Genomic DNA, 13,656 nt, shown 5'->3' with positions numbered 1-13,656 from the left:
CGGCGAGTACATGTCATGTTATGTTGGTGCCACTGAAGCCCTAGGGTCAACCTTTTGAATCCATTCAAGTGCTCGTTGGACGTATTTATCTTCCTTGGTTTCGGCTGTCGATTTCTTTACATCCGGTTCTTCGATCGGTTGCAGCACAGATTCCACTACCTCAATGGTAAGAGCTCGAGCTTCGCCTGCCTTCTTCAGACACAATTCGGGATTACCAAGATACATGCCTTCGGCGGATTCGTCAATAAGTTCAGACACATGGCGGATTCGTTTGAGGAGGGTATCCATCTGAGACATTTGACTGGCCGAGTTGGTCTTATCCCTAGGAATTTTCTCGAGTCTCTGCTTGATGACGACGTGAATGCTTTGTGGGATGCGGTTCAAGACTTTGAGTGCTTGTTCCTTGACCCCGGTGGATATGGCCGCTCGATCGTTGTCGCGCTCGTCATCATTAACGTCGTCAGATTCTTCGTGGTCGCTATGGCCGAGACCAAATGGGTCATGCTCTTCAATGTCATCCTCGGGATCCCAATCTTCCAACTCCTTGACCGCATCTTTCATCAGATCTAGCCACTGATTTGACTTTCGCACCACATAACCGGGTACACCCTCACCAGCCAGGGGGATCAGCTTGTCGCAGTCGTCCCACACCTTGCCGGTAGCCTCTGTAAATCCCGCTTTTTCCCTGTCATCAAGCTCTGCCGTGGGTTTCTCGGTTCGACTTCGTTCCTCTAGGAGTCGCAAGAGAGTTTGCATATCACGCAATGCTGTTGCGGCCAGATTGCGGCACTCGGCAGAGAAAGACGGCGTCGTTTTGTCTGGCGTCGTGAGCAACGCGGCCGTGACCAACGAGGTCAGAATTGATTCGTTCAATGGGAGTAAACATGTCGACACGGCGGAAGGGGTGAATGGGGCCGTGATCGCTAACAGTGACAACTTGGTAACTTGCGCTCTCAGGGTTGTTGCGGCAGCATGTAGAAGGACCAGGGGAGAAGGTTCGCTGGAATCGCTCTGAGGCACTTCAAACGAGGAATTTGGAGCCAGAGATGCAGCAAATTGCTGGCACAGAACGATTGACGTCTGCAGCGTGGCTGGCAACGACGACACGGACCTCGTAGAAGCCATCCTCCTCGCGGTCCAATAAGCCCGACCAGATGGGCATAGAGGAGGAGACTGTAGAGATCACTGTGTGTGCAACTCTCACCTCACAAATTTCGCAGTCTCGGATGCGGAGAAACCAGTCGACCAGATTTTGGGGAATTCTGTTGTGGAAATTTTGATGCACGTGATTGCGGGGCCATAGTGGATTCGGCCCTGTGGTCCGGCCCAAGACACGTGCAAGGCTCCTTTCTCGGCAGCCTTGTGCCCCACTGCCCCTATTTTGAAGCCCATGAACCACGCCAACTAATATGCCACAGATGCCCATTTACTCAGAGAACAATATATGCCCTTGGAGCCTCATGTAGCCAGGACCATTCGAAAACGTTCCCCTCTGTAAAGTAGCATAGTAGGCCCATAAACACCAGTACAAGTTGCCACTGCACTTCTGGACAGGTCGGCGCTGCTCAAAATCACCGCAATACCGCCAACTCTCCACTCAACGACGTTCACCGGTGGCAACATGTCATCTTCTCCATCGCTTACATCCAGGATCCGGGGCTCCTTCCTTGGCCTTGCTGTCTGTGACGCTCTGGGAGCTCCAGCCGAGTTCTGTGTACGCGGCAGCTTTCCCACCATCACAGGCATGCAGGCCAACCCCAACTTCGGCCTGGGTCCTGGCTACTTCACCGACGACACCTCCATGGCTCTCTGCCTGGCCCGCTCTTTTCTCGAGCATGGACCTGAGACGAACAGCGTCGATCAAGCGCGCAAATATCTGGCGTGGTACCAGGGTGGCTACCAATCCTCGACCGGAAAGTGCTTTGACATCGGAAACCTGACACGAGAGGCTCTGGGCGTGTGGAGGCATGCCGTCATCGTCGACGATACATACGGTGAGAGCGCGAAATCGCCGCATCCATCAAAATCCCAAGCAGCGATACAGAGTGCCTTGACCACCATCGACTCCCGCTTCAACCAAGACCGATACTGTGGTAACGGGAGTTTAATGCGAGTGTTGCCAGCCGCGCTGCTCTTCGGCCAAGACGACCCTACAGCTACCAAAGCTGCAGCGGACAGCTCTAGAGTCACACATCCACACCCGCGCTGCGTCCTGTCCTGTGCACTCTATACGATACTAGTCGCGCAAGCCCTGCAAGAACCAAACCTGACCAAAGACAGTCTCGTGGGCTATATCTCAGACTACGTCTCTGCAGTAAGAAGCAAGATAGAAGTCTCGACATCCTCCAAATCCACAACCGCTAGCGCTTCCTTTGTGGCCCGTTTCGAACCGTACGCCACGCTGGCCTCCTTCCACGACAAGCCTGCCGCGGAAATTCGTAGCTCGGGCTACGTCGTGGACAGCCTGGAAGCGGCGCTCTGGGCATTCTTCACGACCTCAAGCTTCCGCGAGGGCGCTGTCAGAGTTGTCAACTTGGGAGATGACGCGGACACCGTGGGTGCCATATACGGTGGATTGGCGGGCGCTTTCTACGGCGATGAGGAGATACCCGAGGAGTGGCTGCGGGATATGAAAAGACTTGACTTGGTGGAGGATGTTGTCAGAGAGATTGTGACAGTGAGGTCGAAAGACGACAAGGAGCATGTGCGAGGAGACGTGAAGGAGAGGATCCAGGCGAGTATGCATATATTAGGGCTCTAACTAGGGGTTCTGGGTTTAGCGGGAGAGGGCACGCCATAGCATGCTCGGTTACGCACTTCATGATCGTGACACTTTTATTTCAAGAAGCACGTTTCATTGACCATTCACATTTTGGCCTAGTCTCCCCCCTTTCCCAGTCCGCTTATTATTCCACTACAGTGACGACATTACGGCAACGGTCGACCAAGCGCAGAGAGACTGCCCTGATCACAACTTGCTAGAGAGATGGTACTCCTTGAAAACCTTTTCCTCGAGCCACTGCTCAAGAACGCGATTGACTTCCGCCGGCATCTGCCAGAGCACCCAATGCCCCGCCTCAATCTCGCGGTGCGTCAGCTTCTCGACTTTCGGGAGCATACGAGAGACCATGGCGTCGGTGATGGCCGGGTCACGCGTGGCTCGGACATAGAGGACCTCGTGCTCTGGACCGAATCGTAGACTGGACGGTCGGCCAATATCGCCGTTGTGGAAAAAGTAGGCGTATTCGTGGGCCCAGTTGACCTCGCGGGTGCGGTACCAGTTCACGGGGCCGGTGAGGCCGTTGCGGTGGAACTCCGCGGTGTAGAAGTCGAGCTCGTCGCTGCTGAGGAGGTCGTTGGCAGGGACCGAGCCGGAGAGGACCATGTCGAGGTTGATGCCGGAGTGGACGTCGAAGCCGGTGGGACGGTCGGCGCGGGCAGTGTCGAGGGTCCCAAAAACAGCGTTCAGAAACATCCGGATCTCCGCGCGAGACTGTACCCTGTCTTCAACTGCGCCGGACGTCATCTGGCCTTGGTACGTCATGTGCGGCATGTGATTGCGGATGATGTTGGCCAGAGGCTCGAAGCGGGATGACGGTGGGAAGTACGGGGTGCTGAAGATGAAGAGCGCGGTGACGAGCTTGGGATAGTACTGGGCCATACGGCAGGCGACCGCGGAACCCCAGTCATGGCCTCCCAGGATGATCTGCGTTAGGCCAAGTTGCTCGCACAACGTGGCAAGGTCGTCCGCCGCGCGCTTGTATCCATAGTCTGATAATGTATGTGGAGGGGAGTCGGTCCGTCCGTATCCCACGCAGTCTGGTGCAATGACCGTGAGACCAAGCGACGTCAAGAACGGAATCTGATACCTCCATCCGAATGAAAGATCCGGAAATCCATGGACGAGGAGGACCGTTCCCCGTCGAGCCACGGATGGAAGAGGTTCAGAGTATAGATAGCCATAGGTCAGGCCATTGAGAAACGCCGAACGCTGCTGCACCCGGGGATCGTTGAAAGGTTTGATCTTGTCCACCGCCATAGACGTCTTCTGGCATATATAACCTTCTCGGAATCCTTGAAGGGAAAGGGGACGAAGTCGACATTGATTGTCAACGTAGACATCGTTGTTTATCAACATGCGCGACTGAGGTTGTGAATACCATTTCGGTCTCGCCTCGGGTGTTGACTATTCAAAGCCAACCCCATATTTCCTATTCTATACTTTTGCCGTTCATGGTTTCGCTTGGTCAAGCCCACTCTACTTTCACACGTGGGACTATATTCTATCGTGATTTGGTGTCACGCTGCCGAATATGAGGAGATGGTATCGCTCGGACAGCAATCTGACCAGGATCCCAGCAAAAAGGCATGTGCTCCGATTGACCAAGCAATAGCAGGCCTGGGTTGGTGTATATCGCATTGACCAGCACCCGCTTACCACGTGTGGCTGTAGCGAGGCGAAATCCGAGTCAGCCTTGACACTTCCCGCGAATAGTCTAGCGAGATTTACTCTCACCAGAGTTGAGAGGAGAAACTTCTCTTCCCCGCGTCTGAGATTGGCGCTTTGCACTCTTAGTCTCATTCTGCGAAAGTCTGGGTGAACTTGTTCCTTCTACCCTTTCTCAGGAGTGGCCGAGCAAGCCAAGGCAGACAACACAGGAACAAATGTGCGAATATGTTCAGACATCATGACCTGGCCGATGCTCGTTTGTCCAACCCTCGAGCATCTGAATTACTTACAACTACCACGGCGACTGTCCTTGCAAGGCAGATTTCGAGTGTCGTATTCGGATTTCTGGAAGAGGAATGGCCCTCGTCGTCATGTAGTTGTGGCACGCGTCGAGGATCTATGTTTTCGCTCGAATGCGACGAGCTGGTGGTGGCTATATAAGTGCCAGCGCAGAGAAGCTTCCTGATTCCGCAGCAAACAAGAGACAGTGTGTGAATACCGGCCTGATCAGATAGTGCCCTTGCTTGGTACCCACCTTTTCAGCATGAACCCTCTAAAGCCTCGCCCTTTGACGGCTTTCTTGTTCTTTCTCGTTTATCTACACCAGACTCTTGCCGACCCTGCTATATATTGCAAGCCCGTTCCGTCCTCGCAAAACTGGCCTGCTCAGTCGGCATGGCAAAAGTTGAATGAGACTGTATCTGGAAGACTCTTTGTGGACGTCCCTCCTGGAGCTGTCTGTCACCCAGAAACCGCATTGTTCAATAATGCCACTTGTGCTTTTGTTCTTTCGCAATGGACAAACTCGAGCTTCCACGCCAACAATCCCATCTCGGTGGACTACAATGATGATGGTTGTCTGCCCTCGCCTTTGGCCCCTTGTTCAGTCGCAGCTTATCCATCCTACGTTGTTCACGCTACCACAGCATCTGATGTACAAGCGGCAGTGGAGTTTGCTGCAAACACAGGGGTGAGATTGATTGTCAAAGGAACTGGTCATGATCTCCTGTCCAGGTAAGAGTCATAAACCCCTTTTCTATTGAAATGGAATTGACTGCATCAGGTCGTCTGGAGGCCAGTCTCTGTCGATATGGACGCACAATATTGTGGGTGTCTCGGTGAATACTAGTGATACACGGGCTCTTCCATATGGCGGAGTTGGCTCGGTCAAGATCGCCGCTGGATCGAGGATGGCGGAAGTCTACCAAGAGGTGGCAAAGCATAATCTCACGGTGATTGCAGGTGGTGATATGTCGGTCGGTATTGGTGGATGGGTCCTCGGGGGTGGTCATTCTCCCATCAGCTCTACATATGGACTTGGAGCAGACCAGGTCCTCGAGATGGAAGTGGTCACTCCAGACGGCCAGTTTGTTACCATCAACGAGAAATCGTACCCAGATCTATTCTGGGCTATGAGAGGGGTGAGCTACTGTGTCAACCGTCCTACCAAGGAATCGACTGATCGAAGCTATAGGGTGGAGGCTCAACCTTTGGCGTCCTCATCAGCGTCACCATGAAGGTCTATCCCACTCTTCCTGGCAGCCTTGCCATATTTTCCATCAACACCACTTCCAACAGCGACACTTTCTGGTCAATCTCTACATATTTCACCTCGCAGGTCCCCAGCCTGTCGGACAAAGGTGCCAATGGATACCACTACTTTATCCCATACGCTCCGCCAAACCCTCCGGACCAGGCAGGGGTTATAGTCGGTGGCTACTTCTTCCCGAACAAAACTGCCACCCAGGTCAATGCAATCCTGGGTCCCGTCATCACCAAGATCAACACAACAGACTGGGGTGACGGGGTCTCTGTCGCCAACGAAACCATCCCAATCCCAGATTTCACCAAGTTTTGGATGACGAACCAGCCTGAGACTGTAGGACCGTCTGAGCGTCTAGGTTCACGTCTCTTGAGCCGCGGTGCTCTGACGGGGAACCAAACAGCGCTGGAAAATGCACTGCGCACTGCATCAAATGGCACCTGGACACTCCTCAACCACCTGGTCGCGGGGAAAGGGGTGCGCGATGCTAAAATAGCCGGTGGGAACAACTCGGTGTGTCCCACGTGGCGAAACAACACCTATATTCATTTCGGTGAGTGTATCATACTGCTGTCTTCATTTATCCAAGCGGTAGCGCGGTGCTGACTCCAGTCTTCCTCTCCTGGCAAGTCACCTACCGCCAATGGACACCTTTGAACCAGACCGAAAAAACAGCTGTGACGGACGAGCTCCGCAATAGGGCCATCGAAGCCCTGCGAATCCTCGATCCTCACACGGGAGCGTACGTGAACGAAGCCGATCCAACGGAGCCCAATTGGCAGACCACCTTCTGGGGCTCAAACTACCCGCGGCTGTTGGCACTCAAGCAAAAGTACGACCCCAAAGGTATACTTTGGTGCAGGCCCTGTGTGGGCAATGAATTGTGGAATGTCACGGGCAGTTCCACAACTCAGGATGGAATCGGGCAGGATGGCGGGATGATCTGTAGAAGTCAGTGAGGTATGAAAGGGGTCAAACATCTGGAGTTACAACCACGTATGCTTTTGCAAAGCTTCCTCTGAAGTTTCTCAACATGGCGGCACTGTAGTGACGCCTTGCTTCCGACTCTGGGGCACCTGGGCGTCTCTAGGTGTTTGAAGTTGAATACAGCGACTCTCCGGCAAGTTCTTGCCGACTCTGGAGAGGCGGAGGAAGAAGAATGAGGTATTATGAGGTCACAAGGCGTCCAGAAGAAGATGGATGCCCAGGCAAGGTTGAGGGAATTTACTCATAGAAAAGTCCAATGCAGATCGACAATCTCCGTCTGTTCCGGTTTATAGGACGAGCTTCTAGAAGAAGAAGAAAATTGGCCCAGTCTGACGGAGAGTAGACACCCTCTCAGACTTCAGCTAGTAGTCACTAAATAGCCATGAGCCAGCAGCCAAATCAAATATGATTAATGTAATTGATAAAGATAGGGGTGCTATTATGCCCAAGGAGGTTTACCCTTGATCTGATAATGAGTCCCTCCTCATGACTACTTCTCGTCAGACGGTGCCACTTATTCTTTACACTAGCTCCGGGGATGCCAATGCTAGACCTGGGAATACTCCTCTCCAAATGTATTGCTGTCACTAGTTATGGTATCTAACCCAAAACACTGCTCTTGCACATTCTGGAAGAGGATCCCCCGCCGCCAGGTCTCGTGCCGCTCTGCTGGATTTAGTGCTTGTCGGTGATTGCTCCAGGCAATGTGGGTTGTCGAATCATGTCTTGGAAAAAGGAAGAGATACCTACACCTAAATACCTCCCAGTTACTCATTGCTATATTACTAGTCGATCCTCCGAGGCTGCATGGGAGTTGGACGCTCAAGCGGAAGAGCCCATGTCTGTGCTTGCCGTTTGAACCCTTTACAGTATACATGCAGATCATCTGGGAGCATACATTGTTGTCTGTCGTCCCGTTGAACAATGGAGTTGACTTTTACCAACGGCCTTGCCCTTTCTACAAGCAACGATCCCTACTTTTTGGGCGACGCTGGTATTGAGGGCTACATCTCCATAGCAGCCTCAAAAGGTATCGAGTTCGACAGACTCAAGGTCACCTTGGAGGGTCAGTTAGCGATCTGCTTTTCCTCCGCAGTGCTTTGAACCCCGTGCTTATAGAACCAGGTGTTTTGTTAAACACCATCCGGAGCGCGGACTGGTATGCGGATACCCTTGTCCACGGAATCCAAAGGGTATGAGGGATTCACACTTGGAACCTGTCTAAGAGCTCTATGTTGACTCCGGCTGCAGCTCCTGCAGCTCGACGACATCAAGACGGCGAGGGATTTCGTCGGCCTCGAAGACCAAGCAAAGAGCACACCCAAGTGCTTCTTCCACTTCGACATACCAAAGACTCTACAGTCCGAGCTCCTGGGACAGAATCACGGGTTCCTACGAGACCTTCCCCCATCCCTACCTAGTTTCGAGAGCGTGAAGAAACATCCTGTCCTCCAGCCACGGTATCAGGGAGAATCCAATGTCGGCTACAATCTCCGTGTGCAGGCTCTTATCCGAGACAAAGTGGTCGCCAGCATCACCCGCACTGTCAACATCATCCCGACCCTGGACGTCCCTCCGCCATTCTGTGTAGCAGATTTTCCCGGCGAGTACGTCTTAACACAGTCGAGATGCCAGAGGATATGGCGTCCCAGCGGATCTCGCACGAGAGAGCTGCGAATCGAAGCCAGCCAGCCTTTGCCGGTGATTCTGTGCAAACCTGCAGACGACACGGTCTTTTCTACCACGTTAAGCCTGAGGCAAATCAACTATGTAACTAGGAACTGCCGAGAACTTCCACAGGCTCCAGGCATCGGCCAGTGCATGGCATCCTTGGTGTTCTCGACCTATATCTCCAGCGACCCGCGCGAAAGTGCTCCGACGCTGAAAGACGTCTCATCTTCCCGTGGCACGCTATGTCGCAACGAGGGAGTCTACGCCAAAGCCGAAGTGCCCGTACAATTCTCGAGCTGGAAGGAAATTCCTCATACGCTACCACGTAAGTATCTGCGGTGGCAGCACAGTTGCGGTTTAGCTCTGCCCTGACCCTATCCCTGATATCCCTGACAAAATTCTACAGAAGATGACGGCACGCCAGACACAAACACAGACACGGCACAGCGGTCGATCGTGGAAGCCCAAGCCCATCTGACGCTCAACTTTGGCAAGCTAAAGTACCCGGTCCCCAGTTTCGAATCCTCGCTGGTGTCACGCCGGTATAAACTCGACCTCTGCGTCCGAGTCACGGCATCAAATCGCCGCCGCACGTTCCGCCTCATTCTGCCCGCTCAGATCTCTTACTCGGCGGACAACGCTCAGAGTCCTAGGACGAATCTCGAGTGTGACTGCCCTCCGTATTTCGCATAGGTTGTCGTTACGTAACAGTGATACTTTCCGACTGGGATAGGGAGGGAGGTGGGAATGTCGTGCTTGGGATTGTGACTCTCTCTCATACATACGCATTGAATTGCATGGGAATCAACCCTTCTGGGTCTATGTCATGGAGCTCGGCGTTTGGTCCATTTTGCTGCCTTCAGCTAAGAGAGAGGTGACTTGCGGGGTCAACACTTCGATTATGGTTTCTCCGTGCCTTCGACTCGGTACACGCCAGGGGGAACCAATGGAGATATTATGTACCGCGGAGATGGTCCAGATTCTGGGACGTAAGTATGTAATCAGGGCGAGCGAATCGAGCGTATATTTGTATGCATGGAGGCATGGAAGTAAGCCCGTCACCTCTGCGCTGCGCGAATATTAATCTGACGTCCATCCACTTGTAGGAGCAGAAGAATGTGGAGAACAAAACTATTTCGTAAAAAAAGCCGGGAAAAATATGGGTCCAGTCGACCGACTTGGCTAGTCACCCGATGTGTCACCGTTTCGCGGAAAGGCACAAAGGGTAGCTATACCTCCGCGGGGCCCCTCTTTCACTACTGTATCTGCGAAGGAATCTGGGTGAGAGGGGTGCAGTTCCGATTTTTCGTAGTGGGGAGAGGAATACATCAGTCCTCGGAGATCCGGAGATGCTGGGACAGACCAGGAGCAACAGCAACAAGTACCGGCGGCAATAGTAGGATTTGCCTTGGTGGATATGTAGGTAGGAAGGTAGGGAGTCTCCGCGGAGTGGCAGTTCGCACTTACACTCGCAGGAACGGGCTGGACCGCTGTCGATCTCATTCATGAGCTTGATACGGATTTAATACCTCTCAGTTTCGTACGAACTAGATATCAACAATGTCAACTACAACTACAATGTCAAAAATGAACCTTGAACATGATTGAAAGCTTTCAATTTGCTAATCAGGGGTATCACTAAAAGCAAAGTCATGATTCATGAGCCATCTCACCACTGGCCGCCTTCCAACAGCCCGGACCAAGAGCCATTACTACGTAGTCTCGTTGACTATCTGCCTCGCGGCTCATTTGTTGTGCAGTCGTGCCACCGATCACCAGCACCCAGGGGAGTTGCAGACATCAGAGCGCCGTGAGACTGAGGGACTGTGAAGGTCGTATGAAAGCCCAGCTTGATTCGTCGCTCCTACAAGGCTGTTCTGACCTCGTATTTTGATGCACCCTTCCATCGTGGTTCTTCGAGTTCAATCCGTGGTGGTCTCGAACTTTTCTGCTTTCTTGAGACACGCACAAAGCTCAGCGGCAGTGATGGGGATAGTGTGGTCGACGAATGGATCGAAACGCTTGATAACAGCTGGAGCCGCGAAGTCGCTCAGGGAGAACCTCAACTCGGCGTCTAGATTGGGAACACCGTCCTCATTTCGAAACATCACCTAGACATCGACTTAGTAAAGACAGTTGCCAAATCGAGAGAGATTAAGCTGACTCAGACTCACCTCACTGGCAGTGCAGGCTGCATGAACCGATTGCTTCCCATCTTGAGTAGTCGACTGCGGCTTCCAGACAGAAAATGTGGCCTTCTTACTCTTGTTTCCCTTCTCGTCAGCAAATTCCGTCATAATGCCAACCATGACGCGGATCTGGCCACCAGAGTGACATAGGTATTCGTTTGCGAGTTGTTCCAGCGCTTTCCCCTTTTCAGATCCTGCAACTTCGATAATTACACCCGGATACCTAGCGGAGGGATGTCCAAGGGCAATGTCTGGATCATGTCGGTTGGAGAAAATATCACTGATAGATTTAACCGCGACGTAACCGCAGTAGCGGATCTCTTGGGCAAATCTTCCAGCAGCTGTATCGGGCCAGTGACCGTGCAGGGAGCGCAGGTGAGCGTGGAGACTGGACCGCAACTCCGTCCGGAGTACCTCATGAGCTTTGGAATTCCATCGCAGGACAAACTGCTGGCTCGATTCAAAGTAGTCGCATCTGGAATGTATTAGTAGGCCCAGACCAAAATGTATTCTAACTTGAGTGAAGACTGGATGATATACCTCACTTCGTCTGTCCAGTGATCATCGGCTTGTAAATGTATGTCGAGTGATCTGAAATAAATGTGTCCCAAGTGAAACACCTGCCAGGGTTGGATGGGAAAGGCGACTTGACCGTGTTTCCGAGCCTCGATTTCTAGACTGACGAGTCTCGACGCCGCGAATTCCGGCTCGAGGCCATCTGGCGTGGTTTTGGGCATGTCACAGAGGCGAATCATGGCGGCCGCCAGTTGTCGGCAAGCCTCATCGAAGTTGCGAAGATGGCCGTCATTGTTATCAGCAGGCTCTGGGTGTTGAGACTCCATTTTGAACAAAGCAGGCAAAGTAATGCCATGTCCTGGCTTATGTTCTTGACATCAACACTTTGTAAGGAGTAACTTTTTTTATATATAGTCACTGCGGGTGGGAGGGTAAATAGAGGTACGGTCGATCAATGTGACAGTGTGGGACGCGTAAAGTATTTCTACGGTCGGTCATGGCTGCCGCAGTTGCATCATTTCTTCACTCGGATTTACATTCACCTTTCATTCCATGCCAAGTGTCGGTGACTTTACTCACAAGCATCTTATTCATGCACTGTAGGCTCTCAATCGCCCAGCCGTTCAGCCCTGCAGCCAGCTGGAGAAAACCGGTTTCACCTCTGGAAGTTGGCTGCTGCCAATGGCTCGGCTCGGCTCTGTATGGCAGGGTCCGTCCGTCATATCGAACTGCATTGCACGATGATGATACTCACTTGGACTGCTCGTACGACAGAGGGTGTTTCTTTATTCAGGATGGCTCAGTTCCAAGCTGATCACAAAGACATGCAGCCTAATCCCTGCCTTCGCTTCACCTCACTGCTCTAGCCGCTGCCTTTTTCACGGACGCTAGTACCCGTATCGTCCAATCAATTGGTACCTACGATGGTCTCGGCCCTGCAAGTTACAAATTGAGGCTTGGACTGGGGCAGCTGGAAGCGACAAGGTGGTGGGAAAATGAGGCTGAGTGAAAGACTTTCTCATGAGAGAAAAATCCTTACGAAACTGCGTCTCTGCTAGTTTTATGGTCTCCGGTACCAAACAAAGCTTGTCCCGTCATGAGACACAGATTCGCCGATGAATTCGGGGCAGAGATAGGCGATGCTATCCAGCGCGAGGCCGAGGAGACATCCATGATCCTCCTGGTAGGCGCCACCGGCGCAGGCAAAAGTCACTTCATCAATTCGATTGTGCCTGGGGCATGTGCTACTTCAGCGAGGTTGGGTTCATGTAAAAAAAGACTCCCAGTGAAGGGTCTTAGGATGCCATAGCCTTACTGACACCTCGCCGCAGGCACACAGCAGCCCGCCGCAATATATACGAGCTTTGATGGAAAGCCTCTTATACTGATCGACACGCCAGGTTTCAATGACACCAGAAGCCGGCATGGGCGCTCCGATGCAATCATCCTCAGCGAGATTGCCCGGTTGATCGCGCTCCAGTCGGCGATGGGAGTGCAGATGGTGATGCAGTCCATCTTGATATGATTTTCAATATCGCTGATAGAACGAACAGAGAGGGATACTTTATCTGCACGACATTCTCTCCGCTAGAATGACAGGTGAAGCCGTCCGGCAACTCGAACTGCTTCAACAGATTTGCGGGGAGAACTGCTGGGATCACGTCACATTCGTTACCACCAAGTGGCCCGATGAAGCGAGTCAAGGGGTTTTGGAACTTGGGACCAAGGAAAGTGACCTTCGTCGGATATTCTGGCGCCCAATGCTCCGCAAGAAAGCGAAAATGTTCCGATTCGAGAACAGCCGCGCCTCTGCCGAAACTATACTTCGCTCTTTGATGTCCCAGGCTCCGGTCAAGTTTGCCTTGCAGGAGGAGATGGACAGTGGGAAGACGCTGGCGGAGACGACTGCAGGCAAGTTTATCATTAGCGCAAGGGAGCAGGACGAGAAGCGGATTCAAGCGCTCAAGGAAGGGCATCAATCTAGTGCTGCCGCCGCAGCTCCCGGTCCCTCAGCAACGGCGGCTGCAGACACAGACGACGACGTGGAGGAGCTGTACGAGCATATCGAGACCCGGAGAAAGACCGAGAATGTGCTGGAAGAGGATGTGAATGAGGAGCTCGAAAAAGACTTGAAGACTAAGATGAAGGACTTTTTGAAAGGCGGCAAAAAGCCCACGGTGACGACAATCCTTAGTCTCCTCATCGGCTTGAGCTCATTTGCATTCAACTTGATAACAGCCTTAGCATGAGTTCAGGGATATCATCTACCCAGGACGATGGTTAGGATGGATGAATGGATG

At 52.6% G+C, this 13,656-nt stretch overlaps 7 protein-coding genes across 7 annotated transcripts; 4 read left to right on the top strand and 3 right to left on the bottom strand.

Moving 5' to 3' along the window:
• Window positions 1–18: 18 nt before the first annotated feature.
• Window positions 19–1,125, bottom strand: AYO20_02437 (hypothetical protein; the record flags this gene model as incomplete). The annotated part of the gene is made up of 1 exon (XM_022640741.1): window positions 19–1,125. One exon carries the CDS (start codon window positions 1,123–1,125, stop codon window positions 19–21), a length of 1,107 nt encoding a protein of 368 aa, XP_022503390.1.
• A 496-nt stretch (window positions 1,126–1,621) lies between these two features.
• AYO20_02436 (hypothetical protein) lies at window positions 1,622–2,761 on the top strand (the record flags this gene model as incomplete). Its single annotated transcript, XM_022640740.1, has 1 exon — window positions 1,622–2,761. The coding sequence occupies one exon, from the start codon at window positions 1,622–1,624 to the stop codon at window positions 2,759–2,761; it is 1,140 nt and encodes a 379-aa protein (XP_022503389.1).
• Window positions 2,762–2,968: 207 nt separating this feature from the next.
• AYO20_02435 (hypothetical protein) lies at window positions 2,969–4,039 on the bottom strand (the record flags this gene model as incomplete). The annotated part of the gene is made up of 1 exon (XM_022640739.1): window positions 2,969–4,039. The coding sequence occupies one exon, from the start codon at window positions 4,037–4,039 to the stop codon at window positions 2,969–2,971; it is 1,071 nt and encodes a 356-aa protein (XP_022503388.1).
• A 955-nt stretch (window positions 4,040–4,994) lies between these two features.
• AYO20_02434 (hypothetical protein) lies at window positions 4,995–7,156 on the top strand (the record flags this gene model as incomplete). The annotated part of the gene is made up of 5 exons (XM_022640738.1): window positions 4,995–5,464; window positions 5,514–5,871; window positions 5,925–6,546; window positions 6,606–6,839; window positions 7,104–7,156. 5 exons carry the CDS (start codon window positions 4,995–4,997, stop codon window positions 7,154–7,156), a joined length of 1,737 nt encoding a protein of 578 aa, XP_022503387.1.
• Window positions 7,157–7,904: 748 nt separating this feature from the next.
• Window positions 7,905–9,344, top strand: AYO20_02433 (hypothetical protein; the record flags this gene model as incomplete). The annotated part of the gene is made up of 4 exons (XM_022640737.1): window positions 7,905–8,046; window positions 8,100–8,173; window positions 8,232–8,976; window positions 9,058–9,344. 4 exons carry the CDS (start codon window positions 7,905–7,907, stop codon window positions 9,342–9,344), a joined length of 1,248 nt encoding a protein of 415 aa, XP_022503386.1.
• Window positions 9,345–10,573: 1,229 nt separating this feature from the next.
• On the bottom strand, window positions 10,574–11,682 carry AYO20_02432 (hypothetical protein; the record flags this gene model as incomplete). The annotated part of the gene is made up of 3 exons (XM_022640736.1): window positions 10,574–10,762; window positions 10,826–11,315; window positions 11,381–11,682. The coding sequence occupies 3 exons, from the start codon at window positions 11,680–11,682 to the stop codon at window positions 10,574–10,576; spliced, it is 981 nt and encodes a 326-aa protein (XP_022503385.1).
• A 770-nt stretch (window positions 11,683–12,452) lies between these two features.
• Window positions 12,453–13,605, top strand: AYO20_02431 (hypothetical protein; the record flags this gene model as incomplete). Its single annotated transcript, XM_022640735.1, has 3 exons — window positions 12,453–12,624; window positions 12,688–12,857; window positions 12,910–13,605. 3 exons carry the CDS (start codon window positions 12,453–12,455, stop codon window positions 13,603–13,605), a joined length of 1,038 nt encoding a protein of 345 aa, XP_022503384.1.
• Window positions 13,606–13,656: the final 51 nt, after the last annotated feature.

This window comes from Fonsecaea nubica (assembly GCF_001646965.1).
Source record: "Fonsecaea nubica strain CBS 269.64 chromosome Unknown Scaff10, whole genome shotgun sequence".
In the NCBI taxonomy this organism is placed as follows: domain Eukaryota; kingdom Fungi; phylum Ascomycota; class Eurotiomycetes; order Chaetothyriales; family Herpotrichiellaceae; genus Fonsecaea; species Fonsecaea nubica.
This window is presented reverse-complemented; position numbering and strand designations above follow the sequence as displayed.